The 26,560-nt window shown below is 37.5% G+C and overlaps 1 protein-coding gene across 5 annotated transcripts in view; it reads left to right on the top strand.

Moving 5' to 3' along the window:
• Positions 1–26,318, top strand: part of DPP8 (dipeptidyl peptidase 8) — a 57,205-nt gene extending 30,887 nt beyond the window's left edge. For 4 of the 5 annotated variants that reach the window (XM_082647328.1, XM_082647331.1, XM_082647330.1 and 1 more), the window contains exons 12-21: positions 797–956; positions 4,481–4,560; positions 7,864–8,016; positions 8,508–8,643; positions 9,744–9,889; positions 15,746–15,892; positions 17,102–17,254; positions 18,528–18,670; positions 19,809–19,920; positions 22,157–26,318. In XM_082647328.1, the coding sequence (XP_082503454.1) occupies positions 797–956; positions 4,481–4,560; positions 7,864–8,016; positions 8,508–8,643; positions 9,744–9,889; positions 15,746–15,892; positions 17,102–17,254; positions 18,528–18,670; positions 19,809–19,920; positions 22,157–22,279 (1,353 nt within the window). In that variant the 3' untranslated portion in view covers positions 22,280–26,318. Of the gene's footprint in view, positions 1–796; positions 957–4,480; positions 4,561–7,863; positions 8,017–8,507; positions 8,644–9,743; positions 9,890–15,745; positions 15,893–16,302; positions 16,436–17,101; positions 17,255–18,527; positions 18,671–19,808; positions 19,921–22,156 lie in introns of those variants that run through there. The other variant, XM_082647332.1, reaches the window with a different exon arrangement.
• Positions 26,319–26,560: the final 242 nt, after the last annotated feature.

Below are 26,560 nucleotides of genomic sequence, written 5' to 3'. Positions count from 1 at the left end.
TTGAGTTCAAAGTAACCTTGAATGTTATTTGCTTAGTTTGAACATTTTCAGATTGGAATGTTGGTTCCAGAATGGGTAATGGTTTGTACATAAAAGGTAGATGCCACTGAAATGACATCTCCCTGGCTGCAGAATTGCCCTTGTTTCTGGACACATCAGATAATGAAAACACAGCCTCATTAGTGCCTCTGAGAGGACCACAAGAATCCTGTCTAGAAAAGACTTGCTCTTTTAACTCTTTTAAGTTGGCAAACTATACCAAAATATAACAGTTTAGGATTGAATTTTTCATTTTCCAGTTTAGTGGAAAAAACTTAAACAAGATACAAAATAAATAAAGCCAGCTCACTCCCTGGCTGAATATAGGCTTCATATGATTCACCTAAAACAGATGAACATCTGTTTTCCCTTGAACTGTTAGAATATTTCTCTCTGGAAAAGAAAAGTAAAAGACATTTTTCCTCATCACTTCTGTAATAAGATTTATATCATTAAACTTCGTGCCGTGTTTCAAAGAATTTCAGAGATGGTGAGTAAGAAACAGCTTTTGGTCATATTTTTCTTTTTTCTCCATTTGGAAACATTTATTTCTCAATAGATGAAGTCTTTGACTAAAGTAAGAGAAACGTGAAAGGCCTAGGCAAAATCTCTAATTGTACATATACCATACACCGTAGCCTGACATTTATATTTCAGAGTATGTTTATCAAGTAATTCTTCTTTCTCTGGCTTAATTGAATTGTTTATGTAGTATTTTCATTAATGTATATAGTAAATTAAGCTATTCATTTTACAGATCCATGACATCTTTCATGTTTTTCCCCAAAGTCATGAAGATGAAATTGAATTTATTTTTGCCTCTGAATGCAAAACAGGTTTCCGTCATTTATATAAAATCACATCCATTTTAAAGGAGAGCAAATACAAACGATCCAGTGGTGGGCTGCCTGCCCCAAGTAAGAAATCCTTTTTTATTTAAAAAGAGGAAAACGTTGGGGGCAGAAGGTGGGAGGGGCAGGGTAATGTAATGTCTTTTTTGTGTACTTTATAAGCATAGGACAAAGTTCTTGATGGATACATAATAAACTATTAATAGTGGGTAATCTCTGGGTATTGGGATTATTTACTTTTACTTTCTGTTTTTGCCTTAACTATACATTTTGTTTAAAGTGAGCTCATATAATTTTTAGATTAAAAAAGCTAGTTTTAAAATGTTACGAAGTTATTAGATATTTGTGCATACTAGATTTTTTTTATACTGTCTGCATCTACACTGAAGTTGATTTATAGGCATAGCTCTTCAGATTGATATAATTATGTTTCCCAAAGTGAAATTAAATATTATGTCAACTGAAGTTAGTTTCTTTTTAAAAAGTGATGGTTTTCCTTCTGGGAAATGTAATACAGAATGTGTAAGCCTAGGAAAAATGAAATGGTACATTGAATACTCCTGTGTTTTTAAAAAATTGAGTTATGGTTTTCTACTTTAATAATATAGAGTTTGTTTTGGAATAGTAGACATTTAATGATGTTATGTTACATGCTTTACCGCCATTTGTAACTTAACAGACTCAACATAGCCATTTTTAAAAAACTGTAGTAAAATATACAAACCAAAATTTATCATTTTAACTTTTAAGTGTGCGGTTTCATGGAATTAAGTGTATTCATATTGTTCTGCAACCATCACCACCATCCATCTCCAGAACTTTTTTCATCTTCCAAAACTGAAACTATCCAATAAATAATACCCGATTTAGTGGAAAATAAGTAACTTCTCATTCCTTCCTCCCCTCAGCCCCTGGCAACCACTTTCTGTCTCTATGAATTTGACTACTCTAGATACCTCATATAAGTGGAATCATACAGGTCTGTCCTTTTATGACTGGCTTATTTCATTTAGCATAGTGTCTTCAAGATTCAGCCAGGTTGTAGCATGTGTCAAAATGTCCTTCCTTTTTAAGGTTGAATAATATTCCATTGTATACAGAAACACATTTTGTTTATCCATTCACCTATCCATGAACAGATGGGTTGCTCCTACCTTTTGACTGTTGTGAATAATGCTGTAATGAGCATGGGTGGATAGACATCTGTTTCAGACCCTGCTTTCGATTCTTTTGGGTATATACCCAGAAGCGAAATTGCTGGATATGGTAACTCTTTTTGTAATTTTTTAAGGAACCACCATACTCTTTTCCATAGCAGCTGCACCTTAGTACATTCCCATTAGAAGTGCACAGAAGTTCAAATTTCTCCACATCTTCGCTAACACTTATTATTTTCTGGGTGTAGTTTTTTTTGTTTGTTTTGGTTTCGTTTTTGTTTTGTGGTGGTTTTTTTGCTAAGAGCCATCCTAGTGGGTGTGAAATGGTATGTCATTGTGCTTTTGATTTGCATTTTCCTAATGATTAGTAACGTTATCATGTTGCTTAGCCATTTGTATATCTTCTTTAGAGAACTGTCTATTTGAATTCTCTGCCGACTTTTTAGTGGGTTGTTTGTTTTTTCAACATGGCCTTTTTTTATATATATATATAAATTTATTTATTTATTTTTGGCTGCGTTGGGTCTTCGTTGCTGCGTGCAGGCTTTCTCTAGTTGCGGTGAGCAAGGGCTACTCTTCGTTGCAGTGCGCGGGCTTCTTACTGCAGTGGCTTCTCTTGTTGCAGAGCACAGGCTCTAGGCATGCGGGCTAAAGTAGTTGGGGCATGCGGGCTCAGTAATTGTGGCTCATGGGCTCTAGTAGTTGTGGCGCACGGGCTTAGTTGCTCCGTGGCACGTGGGATCTTCCTGGACCAGGGCTCGAACCCATGTCCCCTGCATTGGCAGGTGGATTCTTAACCACTGCACCATCAGGGAAGCCCTCAACATGGTCTTTTAAATATCATTCTTACTTGGGAAACAGTGAGCTACATCGTAGGACAGCAAAGTAAATACTGTCTATGACTTTGCTTCTTCTCTTAGCCTAATTTTTTTTTAATCAGACAGGAGCTTATATATCCAAGATGGAGATTTCTTCCCTAAGAGCCTTAGTTTAACTTGGCCCTTAGCATGAAATTGCCCCTACCAGTTCCTCTGTTGTTCAGAAATTAAATCTACTTATGGAATTCTGGAAAGTTTAGTGATGAAGACTGGTCAAAGAGCTTGAATAGTAGTTAATTAACTAAAACAACATTCTTGGGACAGTGATAAAAAGATGATAACTTAAAATTTTATACTCCTGTTGAAGAATAAGAACTGTCACCTTAGCTAACATTCTTCTCAGAACACCTCGCTTCTTTTCCCTCTCAGTGTCTGTTTCTGGGCCCCTCAGTTCGTCTACCTCTTCTTTCCGTTTCCCTCTTTTATACTTAGTCTTTCTTGCTCCAGATCTTCCTCCTTTTCTTGATGTCTATTTTATTTTCTTCTTCCCTCCTTTCTTCCATGAATGTCTATAATGTGTAACAATTAGTATTTTTTTAAATATTTATTTATTTATTTGGTTGCACTGGGTCTTAATTGCGGCAGGTGGGCTCCTTAGTTGTGGCATGCATGTGGGATCTGGTTCCCTGAGCAGGGATCAAACCCGGACCCCCTACATTGGGAGCACGGAGTCTTAACCACTGTGCCACTAGGGAAGTCCCAATTAGTATTTATTATATGTTAAATAATATTTATTTTCTGGTGATAAAATTTAAAGTACTAAGTTGAATTTTTGTATCTAAGAAAAAGAAAAGGAGTCTATTTTTTTTTTAACTTGAGTAGGACCCTACTTAAGATCCTGTATCATTTCACCATCTCAGCTTGTCCTCAGCTGTCACTCCCCAGAGCCAGAGCTGGTAGCAGCTAGGCATAGAGCAGTGGTTCCATTTTTTTAACTTTCTCCTTAGGCCACTGAGAGAGCCTCATCTACCAAGACAGAATCTTATTAAGATAAATGAGACATGTTGGTATGGACTATGGTAATACCCAATTTGTTTTTGGCAAATGAAAAACAGTTGTATTAAAATTTTCCTTTCTGGCTTCTTAGGTAGTTTGTTGCATTTCTGGAAGAAATGCCTTATTGACCCATTAGATTTTTTTATCTTTCTAACCAAGCGTCTAGGAATGCAAGTGCTTTTGAATTCTTTTCTGTCTGCCGTAACAATCTATTTTGCTGTTTTCACTTTATTTACATGGATTATTCCATTATTATTATGAAGACTCATAACTTGGAATTTTTTTTAACTTTAGACTTTATTATAAGGTGAAATTCACATAACATTATCCATTTTAAAGTGAACATTTAAAATGAACTGTGGCATTTAGTACATTTACAGAGTTGTGCAACTACCTACCACCTCTATCTAGTTCCAAAACATTTTCATTACTCCAGACATAACTTTGAATTTTTCAGTGTTAACTTTTTGGAAAAAAGAGTTTAGAATACTATTTTTCATTGTTTCATTTGCTTGTAGTCTGGTGTAGAGTGCTGAATTATGATTATGTTTATCTTCAGGTGATTTCAAGTGCCCTGTCAAAGAGGAAATAGCAATTACCAGCGGTGAATGGGAAGTTCTTGGCCGGCATGGATCTAATGTATGTTCTTTTATTCTACTGATATATTTAGTCAACATCAGCTGTGTGTATGCAGTACTAAAAATCAGTAGTGCAACTTCCTATGACCCCAGTATTTTGAAAATATTTTTAGGGCCTAAAAGAACCCAGTTTGTTGGAAAAGAAGAGTCTTAGTTTAAATTATAAATCTTACCCATTTTATAACCCTAGTATTAGATGTAACTAAAGGTCACCATTTTCAAATACAGTGTTGCTACTTAATAAGGAAAGGGCTGGTCCATGCTTTTCGAGTCTAGAAAAAGTGAGTTATGATATAGTTTGAAAATTATTTCTAAATCTCTTATAGACTACTTGTGTCATTTCTACATTAGAAAATGCATTTACTACTTCTGAAGTAGTGATGCTGTTTCATTCACCTGTTTATCTTATCTCACAAATTTGAAGTTTCATCTACCACCTGCAGAATTTGATGAACATTTATACAGAGCGTAGATTGATAAGGAAGAGGAGGGAAATCCACCCTCTGTTTCACTCTCGGTATATGGCTTTCTGTAGTAATTCAATGAATTCTAATTTTATTTCTTTTGCCTTTTATAGTACCTTGTGTTTGTTTCAACTTTCAGTTAGGTGGTCAGTTTCATGAGATCTCTAAGAAAGCCATCCTTTATGTGTGATACGTACAGTTAAGTTGATGTATGCTACCAGGATTTAGTGAAGGCCTGTGATTTCCTCAAATTGATTCGGAGATTTACTGAAGGATTATATATACTGGCTACTATAGAAGTCACTCGTAGTCCCCAAGGTGATTAAGGAGAAAGAATGAAGATCCAGGTCCCAGGTTTGTTTTTGTTGGTAAAAACTTTAGAATATAATAGGCGACCTTTAAAGTCTTGTTTCCACTTGAGAGTGTCACATGACCTTTTGGTTATATATTCAATATATTTTTTTCTCTTTGGGGACCTTGGATGTTATTGTCACCTGAGAAAAATCTTACAGTGTAATTCTAAGTTCTGATAATAAAAATTTACACTAATGTAAACTTCATGCTGTGTAATGGTTGGACAATACTGAGGGAATCCCCAAAATTGTATTTATGCAGATCTGAACCTTATTTGGGCAACCTAAGTGTCTTTCTACTACTTGCCATAATGTACATCAATTTTCTTCTTTATGTCATGCTTATTTATGTGATGTGGTTGTGTCTCTCTTTCTTACTCTTCTATTTTCTGTCTATTCTTGCTTTACTTTTTTTAAGTTACCTTTCCCTTCTTTACTTTTGCCAGTGACCTGTTCACACCCAAAGATTTCTAATGACCGTGATGAGTAAATCTTTGAGGCTTTTAAACCCATGTGCCCCTTAGGGTTCTCAAAGTGTGTTCTCTGGACCACAGAGGATCAGCATCACCTGGGAACTTTTTAGAACTACAAATTCTTGGCCCCCCTTGCCCCCCAGACCTCCTGAATCAAAAAGTCTGGGGGTGGGACCCAGCAATTTGTTTCACAAGCCCCTCAGGCGATTCTGATATTCATGTGATGCTGAAACCCTCAGGTGTTTCATGTAAAGTTGCTACATGAAACAAAGAAAAGGGGAGTGAGGAATTAACCAGTTATTTATGCAGTTTTGAGAGGCCTGATTTCCAACTGCTAGGTCAAGAGCAGAACCAGTCCTGACGTTTTGCACAGATTAACACATACCTGTGAAGCTTCATGAATGTTTGTTCTGCCACTTCCTATCCTTTGTATTCTTTCTGTCTATGTCATATAGGTCTACTTAATGTCAACTGTGTTTATTTCTCTATCCATGCATGCTAAGAAAATGTTTATAATGACTAAGAGGAAACTTCTTGGAGAAAATGTGGCATTTAAAAATACTTGCTTTTAGAAATGTACTTGTGTTTTCTTTGCTGTATAAAACAGTTTGAATTTTTTAAATAAATTTATTTTATTTATTTATTTTTGGCTGTGTTGGGTTTTCGTTGCTGCACGCGGGCTTTCTCTAGTTGCGGTGAGCGGGGGCTGCTGTTTGTTGGGGTGCATAGACTTCTCACTGCAGTGCCTTCTCTTGTTGCGGAGCACGGGCTCTAGGTGCGCGGGCTCAGTAGTTGTGGCTCGCGGGCTCTAGAACACAGGCTCAGTAGTTGTGGTGCACAGGCTTAGTTGCTACACGGCATATGGGATCTTCCTGGACCAGGGATCGAACCCGTGTCCCCTGCATTAGCAAGCAGATTCTTTTTTTTTTTTTGACTGTTTATTTTTTTTAACATCTTTATTGGAGTATAATTGCTTTACAATGGTGTGTTAGTTTCTGCTTTATAACAAAGTGAATCAGCTATACACGTACCTATATCCCCATATGTCTTCCCTCTTGCGTCTCCCTCCCACCCTCCCTATCCCACCCCTCTAGGTGGTCACAAAGCACCGAGCTGATCTCCCTGTGCTATGTGGCTGCTTCCCACTAGCTATCTATTTTGCATTTGGTAGTGTATATATGTCAGTGCCACTCTCTCACTTCATCCCAGCTTACCCTTCTCCCTCCCTGTGTCCTCAAGTCTATTCTCTACGTCTGCGTCTCTATTCCTGTCCTGGCAGGCGATTCTTAACCACTGCGCCACCATGGAAGCCCACACAGTTTGAATTTTATTAAACATCATTTGAGTAGGCTGCTAGAAGATTTTGAAAAGGAACAATAAAAGCCATTTATTTAAAATCTTACTGTAATTTAGGAAGAATATTAAGTGAATTCAGCTATGAGTATACTTGCAGTTATTTTGAGTTCTGAATGAAGGCTTAAAAGATCCTTCATACTTATTTATAAACTATAAGTATTGAAACTGATTGAGTGATTGAGTTCAGTTATTCCCCAACCCAATAGATAAGAAATTTTTACAAATTTGTACAAAAAACTAAAGAAGCACTGCCTAAGATAATGCTGCACTGAGAAATAGGATGCTAAAATTAAACTCTTTTAAGTGTGCATGAATGGTTGACCTGAGCTGTAATATAGGTATTTTTTTCTCTGTAAAGGATTGTCATTTTAATGAAATAATTTTTGTATTTTAAGAAAAGTACACATTCTAACCATATAGGAAACTACCAGTAGCATGCAACTTGGGTATCCTTTTACCTTCTGGACAGGATCTATTCTTAGCTATAAGACATGAGCAAAACCAACTCAAGCTTATTAACATTGGTGACAGATTTTTTTAAAGAGGCACAAGGCAAAGGGTGGCTCAAATGATTTGAATAAAATTGGATATTGTTTGTTAACTTACTGGTCTTGCCAAGGTCATACTAGCACTGATTTTTTTGTTGTTATTTTGACAGATCCAGGTTGATGAAGTCAGAAAGCTGGTATATTTTGAAGGCACCAAAGACTCTCCTTTAGAACATCACCTGTACGTGGTCAGTTATGTAAATCCTGGAGAGGTGACAAGGCTGACCGACCGTGGCTATTCCCACTCTTGCTGCATCAGCCGGGTATTAAGTCCCTGTTTGAAAAGGGTTTCCTGTCATATAAAAAACCCTCTATTCGGGCTTCCCTGGTGGCGCAGTGGTTGAGGGTCCGCCTGCCGATGCAGGGGACACGGGTTCGTGCCCCGGTCCGGGAAGATCCCACATGCCGCGGAGCGGCTGGGCCCGTGAGCCATGGCCCCTGAGCCTGCGCGTCCGGAGCCTGCACATCCGGAGCCTGTGCTCCGCAACGGGAGAGGCCACAACAGTGAGAGGCCCACATACCGCAAAAAAAAACCAAAAAAAAACAACCCTCTATTCATGTAATACTCCTTTTCAGTAATGTGAAAATTGGTGAAGTTGGCCTGCAAAAACCTTATACTTAACTTTAGAATTGTATATGTGTATAAATGGTCAGACTCTTACCATACTCCAGCTGTAGCATTAGTGCACATGTAGCAACAGATAACCTTTTTTACTTTTCCCTGGGGAAAAGTAATTGTTTTTCCTTTCTCTAGCATTGTGACTTCTTTATAAGTAAGTATAGTAACCAGAAGAATCCACACTGTGTGTCCCTTTACAAGCTCTCAAGTCCTGAAGATGACCCAACCTGCAAAACAAAGGAATTTTGGGCCACCATTTTGGATTCAGCAGGTACTCATTTCCCTGAGCCTGATCTTAAGTAGGATTAGTACATTAGGGCACTAAACCTGTGTCATATGTCCACATTTCCTGAACAGAGTCTTCCCGTCTCTTACCACCACCTGTCCCTGAGCTGCTGGGTTCCTGATTGATCCCATCCCTCCTAGTCTATCAATTATCAAATAAGACTGGTTACCTCCTACTCCAGGCAGGAGCAAGTCTGGAAGGCCTTTTTGAAAATAAGATTAAAATAGTCAAGATACCAGCTAGGAAGTGATTTATTCACATGTTTGGATGAGTTCCCAGATAAACAACTGAATTTGAAGATAATATATACTGAACTAGTAAGACACTTGGGAAGGGAAGCTGCAGCTTTAAGGAATACCCAGCTGGTCACTTTCTTAAACTTCTACAGCACTTGTAATGGCCATCTTAATAAAAGATAGAACATTCATTCTGTATGGGAGTGAAGAGCACTGTGAATTACCTATTTTTAAAATGCTTGATTTCTTAAACATGAAGAATGGACTAATTTTTTATATCTTTTAATTCATTTTGTCCCCAAATCCTTTTTTCCTGTTAGGTATTTTCACTCATAAATACCTCCTAAGGGATTAAGAAATTAGTGCAAATCCACAAGGTATAAGTATGTTCTGATGTCCACAATCAGGATTTGTAATATGGTGATGATCTCTGCTTAAACTGTAACATCATCCAGTATACACAGATTTAGTATAGGTCTGTATCGCTTTGGAAAACCAATTAATTAAGTTAATTTGTGGTTTCAGTTTCCCATCAGGTATATGGCTTAACCATCAATAAGTTACACAAACCGAGCACAAAGTATTTGTGTTCTGCATGTAAATACCTCCTGGGCTCCAAGGATTATTCATAATACTTTGTGTCTGCTTCTCAAGTGGACAATTTGATATGTTCATTAGATTTCCTTTTTTAAAGATAACTTTGTGCTTGATTTCTTGCTTATCATCTGAAGGGGGGGAATGGTTAGTTATTTGTGTATAGGGTGGTGGGTTTATAGTATCTTTTCCTTGCTCTCAGATTGCTGAGCTCCCATAAGAACTCCTTATACAGACTGTGTTACCTCCTCTCAGGTCCTCTTCCTGACTATACCCCTCCAGAAATTTTTTCTTTTGAAAGCACTACTGGATTTACATTGTATGGGATGCTATACAAACCTCATGATCTACAACCTGGAAAGAAATACCCGACTGTGCTGTTTATATATGGTGGTCCTCAGGTGGGCATATTTACATACATATATGTGTGTGTGTGTGTTTTTTCATTTTCTTTTTCTTTTTTTTAGGTGATTTGTTTTTTAAATGTCTGGTCAATTGTTTCAGTTAAGATTTGAACATTGCTGAGCCTCTGCTATTATTGACTCTGGCTTATGCTCTAATTATCCAATTTAGGAGTTCAGGAAGCTGGGTTTTGTTAGATAGCTAACTCGAAAATCAGTGTCAATTTCTTCTTTTTTCTTTTGGCCACACCATGCGGTTTGTGGGATCTTAGTTCCCCGACTAGGGATCAAACCCAGGCCCTCGCCAGTGAAAGCACAGTCTTAACCACTGGACCGCCAAGGGAATTCCCTCAATGTCAGTTTCTTAATTTACAGTGAGGACTATAACTGTCATGGAGAATGTAGTATGTCAGTAGGTAAATATGTTGTTTTGTAGGTAGAGAACTTGTTTTGGAAATGATTTTAAATAATTAAATGTCTTGGTAAATAAAGAGTCTTAACAGATATTTTTGAAAGCCTTGGTAGCCTAATGAATTCCATCTCTTCATTCTAAGGCCACATCTCTCAAGAAAGCTATAATACTTTTATCAGCTAGTTAAGGCAACTGCTATACTACTATTCAGCACTGTAAGAAGTTTACACCTTGATTTTCTTGTTTCCACCTTAAGTATTAGCATGTGAATATTAAGCAAATTTTACTGTCAGAGTAAAGTATTTTGGATAGGTGAGTTGGTAAATTGGTAATTTTTTTAATGTTTAATCTTGGTTATATATCTTACTTTGAGACCCTGTAGAAATTAGAATATAATTACAATGTTTTTCTAATAGAACTCCCTTGGACTCAGTAAATATCCTTTATAATTATACCCAGTTATTCAGATCTGGAAATATATCTAGATGTAAAGTTATCCAAAAAATAAAAGTAACTACATAAGCCATAACATCTCAGCAATAACCGTCATATATCAAGTTAAATCACTTTGCCATTGTTTAGTGTGTTTTACGAACAAAACGTGATTCACATTTGTATAATTGTCATCTACACATAAATTATGAAAGAATTAAATTAGACTTCTCTTAAAAACTTTGAACTAAATCTTTGTACATTTAAAAAAAAGGTGTAATACAGGGCTTCCCTGGTGGCACAGTGGTTGAGGGTCCGCCTGCCGATGCAGGGGACACGGGTTTGTGCCCCCGTCCAGGAGGATCCCACATGCCGCGGAGCGGCTAGGCCCGTGAGCCATGGCTGCTGAGCCTGCGCGTCCAGAGCCTGTGCTCCGCAACGGGAGAGGCCACAACAGTGAGAGGCCCATGTACTGCAAAATAAATAAAAATAAATAAAAGGTGTAATACAAAGAAATTCAGGAGACAAATTACAGGACACGCTCAGAAACTTTACATGTTTTGTTATATTATTTTGATATTATGACTAAGTAAGAAGGGTGTTTCTCCTTCCCAATGAAGAAATGATATATAAGATATGTGGAAAACACACTATAAAAACTAGCTGGTTATTTATATTTTTAATACTAAAGGACTCCTTATATTAGTAATTAAGTTTAAAAAGTCTAAGCCATATGAAAAGGTAGTATCACTAAGCATTAGGGAAATGCAAATCAAAACCACAATGAGATACCACCTCACACCCCTTAGGATAGCTATTATCAAAAAAAAAAGGAAAATAATAAATATTGGTGAGGGTGTAGAAAAATTGGAACTCTAATATGTTGCTGATGGGAATGTAAAATGATGCAGCTGCTATGGAAAACAATATGGCAGTACTTCAAAAAGTTAAACATAGAATTATAATCTGATCCAGCAATTCCATTTCAGGATGTATACCCAAAAGAATTCAAAGCAAAAACTCAAACAGATACTTGTACACCAGTGTTGATTGCAACATTATTCATAATAGCCAAAAGGTGGAAGCAACCCCAGTGTCCGTTGATAGATGAATGGGTAAACAAAATGTGGTATGTAGAGGAATATTATGCAGCCTTTTAAAAAAAAAAAGGAAATTCTGACTCATACTACAGCATGGATGAACATTGAGCTCACTATGCTAAGTAAAATAAGCCAGGCACAGAAGGATAAATATTATATTTTTCCACTTGTATGAGGTACCTAGAAGAAGTAAATTCATAGAGACAGAAAGTAGAATAGAGGTTGTCAGGGACTGGGGAGGGATAGGGAATTATTGTTTAATAGGTTTGAAGTTTCTGTTTGGGATGATGAAAAAGTTCTGGAAATGGATAGTGATGATGGTTGCACAGCAGTGTGAATGTACTTAATACCACTGAATTATATACACTTAAAATGGTTAAAATGCATGTTTTACCATAATAAAGTCCTCGCCATGCAGTAAAAACAAAATTCTTTAATTGTTTGGAGTACTTTATGAATACAACTGCATTTTTTTGCACTTATAGAACAGTTTCTTTCTCAAAGTGTTCTTTGGAAGCATTCAAATTTGGTGAGGCCACAGGAGAATCTGCTATTCAGTTTGCAGGGAGATTTCCCCATAACACTTTGCATGATAGAATGCATTTGGCACTTCAACCCACTGGGAGGTCATTCATCCTTGTGTTTGATGACCATGTGGATTAGTTACGAAGAGGCTCCATAATGTAAGATCAGATCTTTCTAATAGCACACAATAACCTTGCAAAATTTGATTAAATCACATAAGTGGTCCAAACCTTTTTTTTCTTGGTGTATATTCAGGTCAAAGTGGGAATCTTTTTTTTTTTTTTTTTTTTTTTTGCGGTACGCGGGCCTGTCACCGCTGTGGCCTCTCCCGTCGCAGAGCACAGACTCCGGACGCGCGGGCCCAGCGGACACGGCCACGGGCCCAGCCGCTCCGCGGCATGCGGGATCCTCCTGGACCGGGGCACAAACCCGTGTCCCCTGCATCGGCAGGCAGACTCCCAACCACTGCGCCACCAGGGAATCCCCCAAAGTGGGAATCTTTTGAATAACAACAATGCCACAATTCATAACGTGAGGTGAATTACTTCATCGCTAAATGCAGCAACGTCTGTAGTCGGACAAAAGTGAAACCAAGGAAAGCAACAAATATTTCCCATTAAAGTCATCAAGGCTTAGTTCTTTAAACTTTTCATTGATAACAGTAGTGTGTTTAAAAATGTTTATTTAAAAAAAATGTTTATTTAGCAAATATTTATGATACTTCCTATGTGCCAGACACTGTTCTGCAAACATAAATGCACAAGAGAGCAAGTTAAAATAGCAGAACACAGGTTTTGAAGAATTGATACTGAAGAAAACTTCTGAATTCTTAGTGCTAAAGGGCATTATGTTTAAGTACCTCCTTCTAAGAAGAAGCAGGCCTGGAGGCTGCAAAGGCAGAAACACTGGCTCTGGGGGAGAATGTTGTATCAGGCAATTGAGGCCATCTTCTGTGATTGACAGCAGGCAAAGAAGTGAGTTATTTTTCTTATATGTTCATATACGTGTTCCTTGCCTAATACTTCTGTTTTCAGCTCCCTCCCTTTAAAAACAAGCACTTTTGCCCACCAAACCCCTCCTCCCGAGGTAGACAGGGAAAACATCACTCTCTTGTCTCTGTTTTTCATTCATTCAGCAAATAGTTACTGAGTTCCTATTATGTACCAGGCACTATTCTAGGCAGTGAGGATACCACAGTGAACAAGTCAGACTAATGTCCCACCCTCATGGAGATTAATGAGGAAAATAATAAACAAGCAGACATATAAATTATATAACTTCATATAATGGAAGTGTTATGAATAATTGTTGGGAAAGAGGATGGCAAAGTGACTAAAATGAGGGTTCTGACTGGAAGGTCAGGGAAGCTCTCTGAGGTTGCAGAGGATGAGAAGGGATGAGCCATGTTAAAGATCTGAGGGCAGAGCATTGTAGACAGAGGGAACAGTAAATGTTAATGTGTCCTGGGGTTAGAACCAACTTGATATAGTTAGTGGTAAGGTTAGAGTGCAGTGCTCAAGGGGGGAAATGGTATGAGATGAGGTCACAGAAATAGCCAAGAGCTAGATAATGTAGTGTCTCAAAGGCAGTGGTAAGGAGTTTAGATCTTACTCTGATCTAAACCCCCTGCCATTAGGAGGACCAAAGCTATAAAGTCATACCTGATTTACATTTTTAAACATCATCCTGTTGCTGTGAGAACAGACTATACGGAGGACAAGTATAGAAACAGAAAGACCAGTTTGACAGTTGTTGCAGTGGCGCTAAACATCCGAAAGTTCAAAAGGAGAAGGTTCTTTATACCGCCACTGCCAGTCTAGCCCATTCAATGCTCAGTAGGTATTTATTGAGTGAAGACAGCATCGATGTTTATTTTAACTCCTGGCTGGCTTGGTTTTCCCATTGGTTTCAGCCAGAGAACACTTCCTCAATTTTGCCAGAACCTTTTTTTGTTTGTTTATTATCTACCTTAGTATCCACCAAACCTTGAACTTCTGTAACTTTCTGCCCATTAATTAAAGTCTTCTTTTCACCAGAGAGTATATTTCTGGTAAAGCCCAAACTACATTTAATTTCTCAGTCATTTTGAAGTATAGTTTCTAGGGCAATAAAGATATTTAAGAATTATTCTACCTTTTGCACTGATTTGTGTAGCAGGAAAAAAGAAGCTGACTGGTCATAGTAATTCATTAAAATACTTCAGTTTTCCCTCTACTGGTCAGAGACAATCCCAGAAGAGACAGGTAGGGAGAAAAAATGATCTTATTCTGTCATTTGAATGATACAATTCTTCCTCAGGGTAGAAGTAATCATTTTAGTAATTTTTTCTATGGGGTAGGTTAAATCACTTATCTTGTATGTAGTTAGTATCTAGGTTATAATTTTAAAGTCTGTAGTTACTCAGTAATTCCTCAGAACTTTGAGTGTGAAGTTAAGAAAGAAAAGAAGTAACATGAACATGAAAAGATTTAATTTAAAAGTAAATAAGGGGACTTCCCTGGTGGTGCAGTGGTTAAGAATCTGCCTGCCAGTGCAGGGGACATGGGTTCAAGTCCTGGTCCGGGAAGATCCCACATGCTGCAGAGCACCTAAGCCTATGTGCCACAACTACTGAGCCTGTGCGTTAGAGCCCACGAGCCACAACTACTGAGCCCGCGTGCCACAACTAGTGAAGCCCACACACCTAGAGCCCGTGCTCTGCAACAAGAGAAGCCACTGCAGTGAGAAGCCCGCACACCACAACTAAGAGTAGCCCCCGCTCGCTGCAACTAGAGAAAGCCCAGGCACAGCAACGAAGACCCAACACAGCCAAAAATAAATAAAATAAGTTAATTTAAAAAATAAAAATAAATCAGGGAGGGCTTCCCTGGTGGCGCAGTGGTTGAGAGTCCGCCTGCCAATGCAGGGGACACGGGTTCGTGCCCCGGTCCAGGAAGATCCCACATGCTGCGGAGAGGCTGGGCCCGTGAGCCATGGCCGCTGAGCCTGCACGTCTGGAGCCTGTGCTCCGCAACGGGAGAGACCACAACGGGAGAGGCCCGCGTACCGCAAAAAAAAAAAATAATAAATAAATAAATAAATCAGGGAGAGGGGGAGGAGGGGAATTGCTAATCAATGGGCATAAAAAATTCTTAATTATGCAAGATGAATAAATTCTAGAGATCTGCTGTCCAACATTGTCCTATGATTAACAATACTGTATTGTACACTTAAAATTTTAAGAGGGTCCATTTCATGTTGTGTTCTTGCCACAAGAAAATAATTTCATTTTATAGGCAAAATAATGTTAAAAATTTAAGCTTTCTATTTTTTGCAGCATCCTGCCTCTCTTATGCTTTTGTATGCTGCCATATAATAAATTTCACTGAAGTTGTATTTCTTCCTCAGGTGCAGTTGGTGAATAATCGGTTTAAAGGAATCAAGTATTTCCGATTGAATACCCTAGCCTCTCTGGGTTACGTGGTTGTAGTGATAGACAACAGGGGATCCTGTCACCGAGGGCTTAAATTTGAAGGCGCCTTTAAATATAAAATGGTGTGTGAACATACAAACATTTTTCTTTTAAAGACATTTACAATTTTTGGTGCATTGTTTAGTGTGAAATCCCAGAGAAGGAGTTGGGGGAAGGCACTGTGAGTGTGTGTGCACGTGTGTGCATGTGAGCATGTGTTATGGTTTGGGGGTGGGAGGGAAGGTACAACTTGATATTCACTAGGCTATTCATGTCTACCTATATGTAAATTTGGGGAGCTGAGATAGAACCACTTTTATATAGAAACCCCCTCTCTTTCTATTTTTTATGTCCAGTTTAGTCACAAGCCAGTCCATTTAGTTTTCAGCATCCTGTACACTATTAGGAATAATTGAGATTTGTTCTGTCCTCTGTGAAGAGAGAAACCAACTGGTTAGTGCCTTCCTTGTGACAAGCCTCTTTCTCTCTACAGGAAGCTTTAAATGCTACCTTTTAGAGATGCCCCATGTCCTTTCTGCTGCTTTGGGAAATGATGAGAATCCGATGTTCCTTTTGCACAGTAAGGCAGTTACTGTGTTTGCCAGTGTATTGGACATGCTGAGTAAGACATGGGGATTTTCTCCCACAGCCAGTTCTTTGACCTTATGTTGTATTCTCATGTAAGTTTTTGTTTTTATTTTTGTTTTTGGCTCAGTGAAGTGAGATTGTGTGCACTGGCAGGCCTAGTAATACAGACAGGGTGGTGGCAATAGGAATTAGGACTATACAGGACTTTAAAGAAATTGTATGTTCAGTTCCTAGAGGTAGGTGATAGGGAAATAGGATAATGCGTCAAGAGTGATTCCCTCTGCTTTATTACATTAAGTTTTAAAAAGGAGAGGTAATATTAGTCAACCACTTAAGGGGGCTAATTTTTTATCTTTGGGTGTAGGAAGGCTTGTTACAAGGAAGATGCTGGCCTCTTAGCAGACAACAGAACAAATGGAAATGGGAAATACCCATACGGCAAGGGACATTTTGGGTCACAGTAGGAAAGAACTTTATGACTAAGGGGTAACTAAACTCTAGGACAGGCTAGCAACAGAAGCTATAGGCTCCTATCTCTAGAGTTAAAAATTTTTTTTTCGAGCAACAGAATTTCCATTGATAATGAGTTCTTATCTAAAAAAACTACAGGTATTTTTAGTAAGAACATCTATCAGCTTTAAAAGCACTCTTATAATAAGATTTTTATTTATCAGAATCAGTGAAATGCTCTCCATTTTTTACAGGGTCAAATAGAAATTGACGATCAGGTGGAAGGACTCCAATATCTAGCCTCTCAATATGATTTCATTGACTTAGATCGTGTGGGCATCCATGGCTGGTCCTATGGAGGATACCTCTCCCTGATGGCATTAATGCAGAGGTCAGATATATTCAGGGTATGTGATTTCCTATGGTACTTCTTTTTGCAATAAGCGTAGAATTTTCTATAAATTGAGATATGAGGAAATGCAAATTTTCTGAAGGTTTACAGAGTTGACAGTACTGTGAAATGTTAGGGTTTGTGTGTTTAATAGCCGTGTGAAATAATAGATATATCTTGTCAACTCATGAGATATGTTTACGTATCTTTATCTACATTTATCTATATAAAATAATTGTCAACTTGATCAGTTACTGGCTATTTATAGACATATGCCAAAGATTATGGGAGATAGTCATGATTAGTAAAACACACATTCATATTGGGTTGTTCTTATTTGTGTAATTGTTGGACTACAACCTCTGAGGGCAGGGATCTGTCTGCCCTATGCTGTATCCTCAGCTGCCAAGCACAATGCTTGGCACATAGTCGGTCCTAAGTAAATCTGTACTGAATGAATAAACTATGAAATATGTAAACAATGATTCCAATTCTATAAACAGCTTCTTAGAAAAATATGTTACAAGAAAATATAAAATGATGCTAACAGTTGTTAAGGGAATGGGAATTATGAGTGGCATTTTTCTTTTTAATATTTCAATAACATTTTATTTTACAGTGAAAATTTTTTATTTTTTAAGAATAAAAACTATAGGGTTTTTGTTCTTACATGTATATTCAGATAATCTTTATTTATAATAACCACAAAATGAACTCTGAATACTGCCATAATTTTCCCAGGCTTGCAGCTGTCAAGAAAGTAATTACAGTATTTAAATCAATATTTAAATATAAAACTGTGTGTGGGAGACTTAAAATGAGGCAAGTATTTAGTGCTTAAATATATTTCATTCATTGTTTTAAATTCTGTACTGCCAACAGAAGCTAAAAAAAAAAAAAAAAAAAAAGACTGCTTTTTCCTATATAAAGCTGACACTTGTCCCATATTTTTTTCCCCAGGAGCAGGAATAAATTTACACTGAGGCATTCATATGTTCTAGTTCAGCCTCCCCTTTTAACAGAGGCCCATGTTTATATTTCATCTAGCCCAGGTTAAGGATTTGGTGTGTGGCACATCTGTGGAACATGAAGCTAACTGACTCACAAAGTATCAAATTCTTGACCTTCGCACTCCCCTTTGATTTTCTGAGTTGCCTGAGACCATGTATGCTCCAGTCATGGGGCTAAAGCCTAAGGATAATTTTAGCCTGTAAATTTGCAGTTACAGACTCTCAGTGCTAGCCATTCTTTTCTGGACCACACTTGACTGTCACTGTTATCTTATGCAGGTTGCTATTGCTGGGGCCCCAGTCACTCTGTGGATCTTCTATGATACAGGCTACACGGAACGTTATATGGGTCACCCTGACCAGAATGAACAGGGCTATTACTTAGGATCTGTGGCCATGCAAGCAGAAAAATTCCCCTCTGAGTAAGCTTAAGCTTTAAAATTAAAATTATAAATTTAAAATTGTGTCTTTAAAAATTGTCTTTAATAATGAAAACTATAAGCATGACAAAACCAAAGCTAATATTTTATAGAGTACTAGAAGACATAGCTGTTTGTCAAAGCTTAATTATAGGCCAGTTCATATAATTTGGGTTTTTTTACAAGTTATATTTGAAGCAGTTGCTTAAGTGATAAAAGAAGCTTAATTAAGTACACAACTGTTTCAAGGTGGAAAAAATTCCATTTCTGCTTACATATATTTTGCAAGTAACATATATGATTTTTCTTTTTCTAGGGACATGCTATAATTATTGATGTGTGCTAATATCTTAATAGGAAATAGAACACGATTTAATTAAAATATTTTTTCTTGGGGGGCTTCCCTGGTGGCGCAGTGGTTGAGGGTCCGCCTGCCGATGCGGGGGACGTGGGTTCGTGCCCCGGTCCGGGGGGATCCCACGTGCCGCGAAGCGGCTGGGCCGGAGCCTGTGCTCCGCAACGGGAGAGGCCACGGCAGTGAGAAGCCCGTGTACCGCAAAAAAAAAAAAAAAAAAATATTTTTTCTTTACATGTAGCATCTGGTTAATATATTACTAATTTAATATTGAAATGCTGAATCCTTTTTTTAAATAAATTTATTTATTTATTTATTTATTTTATTTTGGCTGCCCTGGGTCTTCGTTGGTGCACGCGGGCTTTCTCTAGTTGTGCAGAGCAGGGGCTACTCTTCGTTGCGGTGCGCGCGCTTCTCATTGCGGTGGCTTCTCTTGTTGCGGAGCACGGGCTCTAGGCATGTGGGCTTCAGTAGTTGTGGCACGTGGGCTCAGTAGTTGCGGTTTGCGGGCTCTAGAGCGCAGGCTCAGTAGTTGTGGCACACGGGCTTAGTTGCTGCATGGCATGTGGGATCTTCCCGTACCAGGGCTCAAACCCATGTCCCCTGCATTGGCAGGCGGATTCCTAACCACTGCATCACCAGGGAAGTCCCAAAATGTTGAATCCTTATTCTAATATTACAGTATAAGGAAGTTAACGTAGTTAGTTGTGATTAGTTTTAAGGAGTTAAGTGGTTTTCCCAAATACTCTTATTTTGCCTAATCCTCTGATATTTCCATTTTTCCAGACCAAATCGTTTACTACTCTTACATGGGTTCTTGGATGAGAATGTCCATTTTGCACACACCAGTATATTACTGAGTTTTTTAGTGAGGGCTGGAAAGCCATATGATTTACAGGTGAGTTCTTTTACATTTTCTGATTAAAATAGCCATGATTAGTGATTGGTTACTTTGAAATATAATAAAGTATGGAGTAAGGTTGAATTTTCAGCTGTGGCCACTCTCTGCTTAAGAGAACTAAAATAATACGCATAGTTAGTAGTGCCTCTAGTTAGATAAAAATTAAGATCCTGTGGAAGTCAGGATGAAAATTGTCCTATCAGATTACATGACTTGCGTATCTGTATCTGCTTTCAGTTGGTAATCATGGACAAGATGACAGGAGTCCATTCACTATCCTCCTTTGCTTTTCTTCTTCCTCTTGAAAGGGTAAAGAAATGCTAGTTGATTTCATTGTTATAAAGGATTTTTAGGACCTGATTACAAGGTCTTTTAATTTTCTTCCGTTTTATATTGACATTGGAGCAGAAACCAACAAGTTACTTACCTCCATTGCTCCATTACTCAAAAAAAAGCTTTTAAGAGAAATTTTTCCTCCTTTCTTCCTCGTTTCTACTCCTTACACAGATTGTTCTCATAAGAAATGAAAAATATTACTTTTCCCTTTTTTGTGTTTCAGTTGACATTTATGTAGGTAAACTATGAGATATTTGTCTATAGCAGCAGTTTTCAAGCGTTTTGGTCTCAGGACCCTTTTATATACCAAAAAGCTTTTGTTTATGTGAGTTATGTCTATCAGTATTTCTCATATAAGATATTAAGACTAAGAAAATTTTAAAATATTCATTTATTTATTTAAAATTAACAATAATAAACTATTACATGTTAACACAGATCACATTTTTAATGGAGGAGAAAATTTTTCAAGACAAAACAATTTACTGAGAAAGTTAGCACTGTTTTACATTTTTCTAAATCCCTTTAATCTCTGGCTTAATAAGAAATACATCTAGATTCTCGTATCTACTTCCACATACAATCTGTTGTGAAATGTTGTTTTGGCTAAAGTAAATGAAGAAATTTTGGCCTCACAAAATATGTAATTAAGAAATGGGAGTAATATTTTAGCTTTTTCAGATAATCATGGATATTCTTCTTTGTTGCTACACCAAAACCGAACAAATGGTAGTTTCTTAAAGGTTAGTCTTAGTGTGGAATCTGAAACCATATCTGTAAACTTTTCATACTCTGCTACATTACAATCTGTTGGATCTCGTACTTCAAATGGATCTTTTACCCATGCATTGGTCATCTGGAAAATATTGGTTCACTTCTAAGTGTTGATCCACTTAATCATACAATATTTTTTAAATCATATACATTGATATTACCAGTGATCTCAACAGAAAATTCTCCAAGTATTGAGAAGCTCATGAGCTAGGAGTGGTAGATGCAAGTTTTCCAAAATTCTAATTTTCATTTAAAAGCTCAAAATTTATCATTGGCAACAAATACTGTCAATGTTGTCCTTGAAGTGACTGGCTCACATCATTTTTAGAAAATGTTTGCCAGATAGCCAAGTCTGAATCACCATAGTTGTCATTCTTTCAAGTGAAAAATGGAGTTCCATTTAAAAACTCAGTTGTAGGGACTTCCCTGGCTACCTAGTGGTTAAGACTCCGTTCTTCCACTGCAGGGGGCGTGGGTTCGATACCTGGTCAGGGAACTAAGATCCCGCATGCTGTGCGGCGGGGCCAAAAGAAAAAACAAAACAAAACTCAGTTGTACAAGTCCTTTTTCTTGAGACATCGTGTAGCAGAAGTGCTTTATGCCTTCTTCCCATCTTATCACCACAGAATATAAAAAGACCTCTGCTTAAGGATTGCAACTTAACAAAATTCTAATTTTTACTACTACTTAAGGGAAACTGGCATTTTTTCTTGTTTACTACAAGTGTATGTCACTGCCTTGATTCATGCTAAGGCACCAGCACTTTTACCCACCATTGCCTTTCATTATCAGTGCAAATGCCAACACAGTGAATAAAGGCAAATAATATCTTATTTTTGATCTGAAAGTAAATATGACCTTGTGTATCCCTGGAAAGAGTTCTGAGGACCCCAGAAGTCTGCAAACCACACTTGGAGAACCACTGATCCTTCTGTAAGCTTAGTGGTACATAGGGAATTATAAAAAGAGAAGGCCCTTTAGATAGGATATATGTGTATAATATCTTGGAGAAGCTCTGCTCCATGTTATTAATTCTGTTGAAAATCTCTGGAAAGCTTTGGAAGGAGATGTATTCCTAAATTCTTATTTTGTGTATTTTGATTTTGTTGTTGTTGTTTTTAAGATCTATCCTCAGGAGAGACACAGCATAAGAGTTCCTGAATCTGGAGAACATTATGAACTGCATCTTTTGCACTACCTTCAAGAAAACCTTGGATCACGTATTGCTGCTCTGAAAGTGATATAACTTTGACCTGTGTAGAACTCTGGTATACACTGGCTGTTTAACCAGATGAGGAGGTTTAATCAGTAGAGAATTGATCATCACATTTTGGTACCTGCCACATAACATCTACTTCTGAAAGTATATTTGGTGCCATGCAGGTGTTTACAGCTTGTAGATAGTAATCTAATACCTTAACCATACACAAAATTAAATGATACATATTTCTAAGGGACCCAGCAATACCATGAGAATTACTGAAAGAAATAAGACATTAGTACCATGTATCCATACTACCTTATTTTCATTTTTAATAGCATTATGAAACCTCATGGACTTAATTAGTGTATTTTTACAGTATACTTCTGAATTTGTTAAAATATGATATTAGTGATTGGTTTGGTTCAATTCCAGAATCTCTGACTAGTTACAGATTTGATAGCACTTAAATGTAATTGAATAGCTTATACTACATTGCTTGGGGTGTATCCAGCATGTTATGAACTAATCACTATTAAACCTATGGCTTAACCGGTCATTAATGATTTTTCAAGGATAACTTAGTAGCCTCCTAAAGACACTTAATTTTGTTTCATTCAGACTCTGACCAGTTTTTAACCAATTTAAACTGTATCTAGTATAAATAGTTCTCTTTGATGATATGACCGAGTGGGTTTTTCCTTTCACATAAAGGCAAGTAACTGTATATGTAGCATGGATTTAATTAGTCTTATAATATTGATAATTACAGACAGGAAAATTTTAATCAAATGATTAGAGCTTAAATATTTGCAGGCAATTTCTTTCACTTTAGGAAAAGAAAAAAGTACACATTCACTTGTATTTTTCAGAAAATTTAGTGGTGCCAGTTTCCATTGGGTATTTCCTCATTGAAATATTCCAGAGTTTTAGGGCAGTGGAGGGGAATTTTGGTGGGGTGGGGGAGACCAGAGTGTGGAGAACGGCAGGGAGAGGAGAAGGCAAGGGTCTGCTTAAGATCTAAGCAGAAGTATAATTTGACAAAAAATACTCATGAAAAAGTTTAGGAATTGAAATTTAAACTCCTAGAATATTAGTTAAGGAAACCAGATTAAGAAATCACACTCTTGCCAACACAGGTACAGACTAACATTATTCAGGGGAGGAAAAGTTCCGTAGAGTTACTTTTACAATTCTAATTCTAATTTTTTTAATTTTCTTCTTAATTTTGGAAACCTTACAAATTGAAACTTTCTTTAACCTTTTTAAATTATTTGAATATTATTTAGATATTGTGAGCTTAAAGAGTTTCCAGACAACCTCTTTACCATAAACTGATCCCCAGCAAGGCATGACTCTCTTTTGCAATGTTCAAAGCTTATAAGTGAGTTCTTGAATGACCGTGACATTTTTCTGGTTTAGCCCTAGCAGTTGACTATTAAGGGAGCTCATAGTGCCGATTGGGATCTGCCATCTTAGAATCTTAGGGTGTTAGATGGGTCACATTGGAGCCAGTGGCAGAGAAGGCACCTATGAGTTTGACAAGCCTCAGTGTTTGGAAAGTACTTCTAAACAACACTCCAAAAAAAAAATTACTCTCTTCTTTCTCACCACTACAGAGAGAGTAGATTTCTGCCCTAGAGAGCACAGCCTCCATTAGTAAGGATGGTGACTGTGCATGAGATGTGGACTTCATCACTAAGGGCCGCATGGGAGGTGGGGGAGGTCCAGAGATGGCAGGGTGACCTGGTGGTGCTGTCTGTGGAGGGGGATTGGGTTTTGCTGTTTTTGTATTTATACTGTATAATAGGTACCACACTTTTCCCTGTGTCTGTATATGTATTGATTTTCTTGTTATGATATTTTCCCATGCCAATATTTGTTTATATTTTTTTCAATGTTAAATTAAATTGATTTGGGTAACTTTTCTTCCCCAAGAAAGTATTTTCCCCCATGACTTAAGTATGTATCTGATTACTGAAGATGGTTTTTGTCTAGGGACTAGTGGCATCTGACCATCTAACCTTATATAATATGCAAAGTAGAAATGCTATACAGTGGCTTTTATACAGCTACTCATTTGAAACCTCTTACCCAACAAGGCTGTTTCTTCAAAACGGCATCTCATATTTTATCAAAACAAACCTTAAAGAACCTCATGGACTCTTGAATTCACAGGTGTTTTCCTTTTGCATCTTGCCTTCTGCTTTCCTCCCATCACAAGGAATGCTTCTGTTATAATTCCCAGTCAGTTAAATGCCATTCTCCTTCCATAGGGGGAAAAATACCTGACTGAATTCGCTTACAGAAAGACAGCTCAACTGAATTTGATTTTAAAATCAATGTGGAAAACATCATAGTCAATTCAGGCAATCAGTAGAAATCTCACTAAAACTATTTGTACCCTGTGTTTGGGTAACAAACTAAAAGGCAAGAGTATAGCAGCATTTTTAGTGAGAACCAAAAAGCACTAGCTTAAACATCAAAGGGGGGTTTTGCAGGTTTGATAATTGGGTGCACTTGAACAACCATCAGTAGTTATGGTTGCTTCTGCGTTGTTGAGCAGTGGGACTCAAAATCTAAGATTCATCTGGGATGCTTATGAAAAGAAATGCAATCTTGAACCTCACTCTTAGAAATTTGGATTTTATTGATTTACGTGGAGACCAGGAATCTGCATTTCTAACAAGCTTCCCAGGTGACTCTAAAGCAAGTCATTTGTGGGCTACTTTAAGAAACTCTTCTGCAGAGAATGAGTTGGATTAAGAAAATAATAGGTGATTTCTACACTGGACTGTTTGACAAGAACCTAAAACAATAGTCAAGATAGCTGCTCATCTGTGATGACTGTTGGCCCTTTTTTCACTCTGAAAAAAGCAGAAGGTATCATTAACTATATATCCCCTTGGTCTGGAGATTAATTTTGGAGTGAAGGTTTTTCTGTCTATGCCATTCCTGGCTTGTTTCCAAAGCCTCATACAAGAGGATGAAGTCACAATGCATGCATTATTTTTCAGAAGAATGAGATATAGATATTGATGCTTACTTTGCTTGTTTTACTTCTTACAGAAGGTGTATCCCACCTCTCTGTGACAGTGTTCTCTCTTTAGGTGGAATGATTCCTATGAGATCTCTCATTATTACAGAATTGTAAAACTTTCAAGCTGTTTCATCTTTGGTATAATCTGGTGTTCTCATTATTTAGAGGAGGAAACCTCCATATAGAGAGAGGAGAAAATATACCCATGGTCACACAGCCAGTTAGTGTTTGGTTGGTGCTAGACTCCATCCAGATATCCTAACTCATGGTAGTTAAATGATATGTAGAAAAGGCAAATTTTTAAAGAAGTATTTATTAATATATTCCTATGAAACATTTTAAAGATAACGTAAAATGGTTAATTTTTCCATTCTAAAGTAAATGCTAAGCATGCTTATTAATGAAGCAGTACTTCTAATTAGTATATGACATTCTGAAGTTAATTAAAATTGTTAACACTAAATGTGTCTTCCTTGGTGTAGTGGGGAGTTTGGGGATTGGGGTATAGAGTGCTTGCTTAAGCCTGGGAGCCCAAATTATAGCTGTTTAAAGTAAGCAATGAGACATGGCCATATCTAAACTAAGATATGTAAGGTGAGTGTCCATTCCCAGCAGACATAAAGGAATAAGGAAACTTTCCTGACTCCCACCTTCCGAACCCCAACCAGCCTCACCTAATCCATCTTGCAGCCTGAAATATGGAGACATGTTAGTGCAAGGTGCTGGCTCTTGCTTTTCTTATTTCGTCAGGAGACAGTTCTAGGTAATCATTTGAGAAGTCCCTCAGAGAGAGAAAAAGTATGTTTGTTTTTACATAACCCAAATACAAATTTATGTTGTATTCAGCACAGTTGGAGTTCAAGTCTTTAATTTTAGAACATAAAGTGCCTGCTGTTTTAAGCATTGACTTATATAAAAAGAACTGCATGTCTCACTCCAGTAAGTTTATGGGTTTTCTTATTTTCAGCTACATGGCTTTTAATCATGTAAAGTGAAACATTAGTTTTGTTGCATTTTATTACAGGTTCTTTGTTGCAATAAAGATGCTGCTAAAATAATTGATGTAAATGTCCCTTTTTCCCCATTCCCCCATTTGTACAATCTTTGCCTTGATTAGTGGCAACTGTGAGTGGTTAATACACACGAACAAGGTCATGTGCTTGGCAGTGGCCAGCGGAGACTGCAAGGTGGTTACATGGGGTTTCTAGTATAAACACTAACTAAAAATGCATCCAAAGCCAGAGGGAGGTGTGCAGAGACCTGCTTTGTACCTGTAAGTGGTTCCC

This window comes from Grampus griseus (genome assembly GCF_964374135.1).
Source record: "Grampus griseus genome assembly, chromosome: 2".
Classification (NCBI taxonomy): Eukaryota; Metazoa; Chordata; class Mammalia; order Artiodactyla; family Delphinidae; genus Grampus; species Grampus griseus.
Note: the sequence above shows the minus strand (reverse complement) of the source record. Positions and strands in the feature narration are given on the sequence as shown.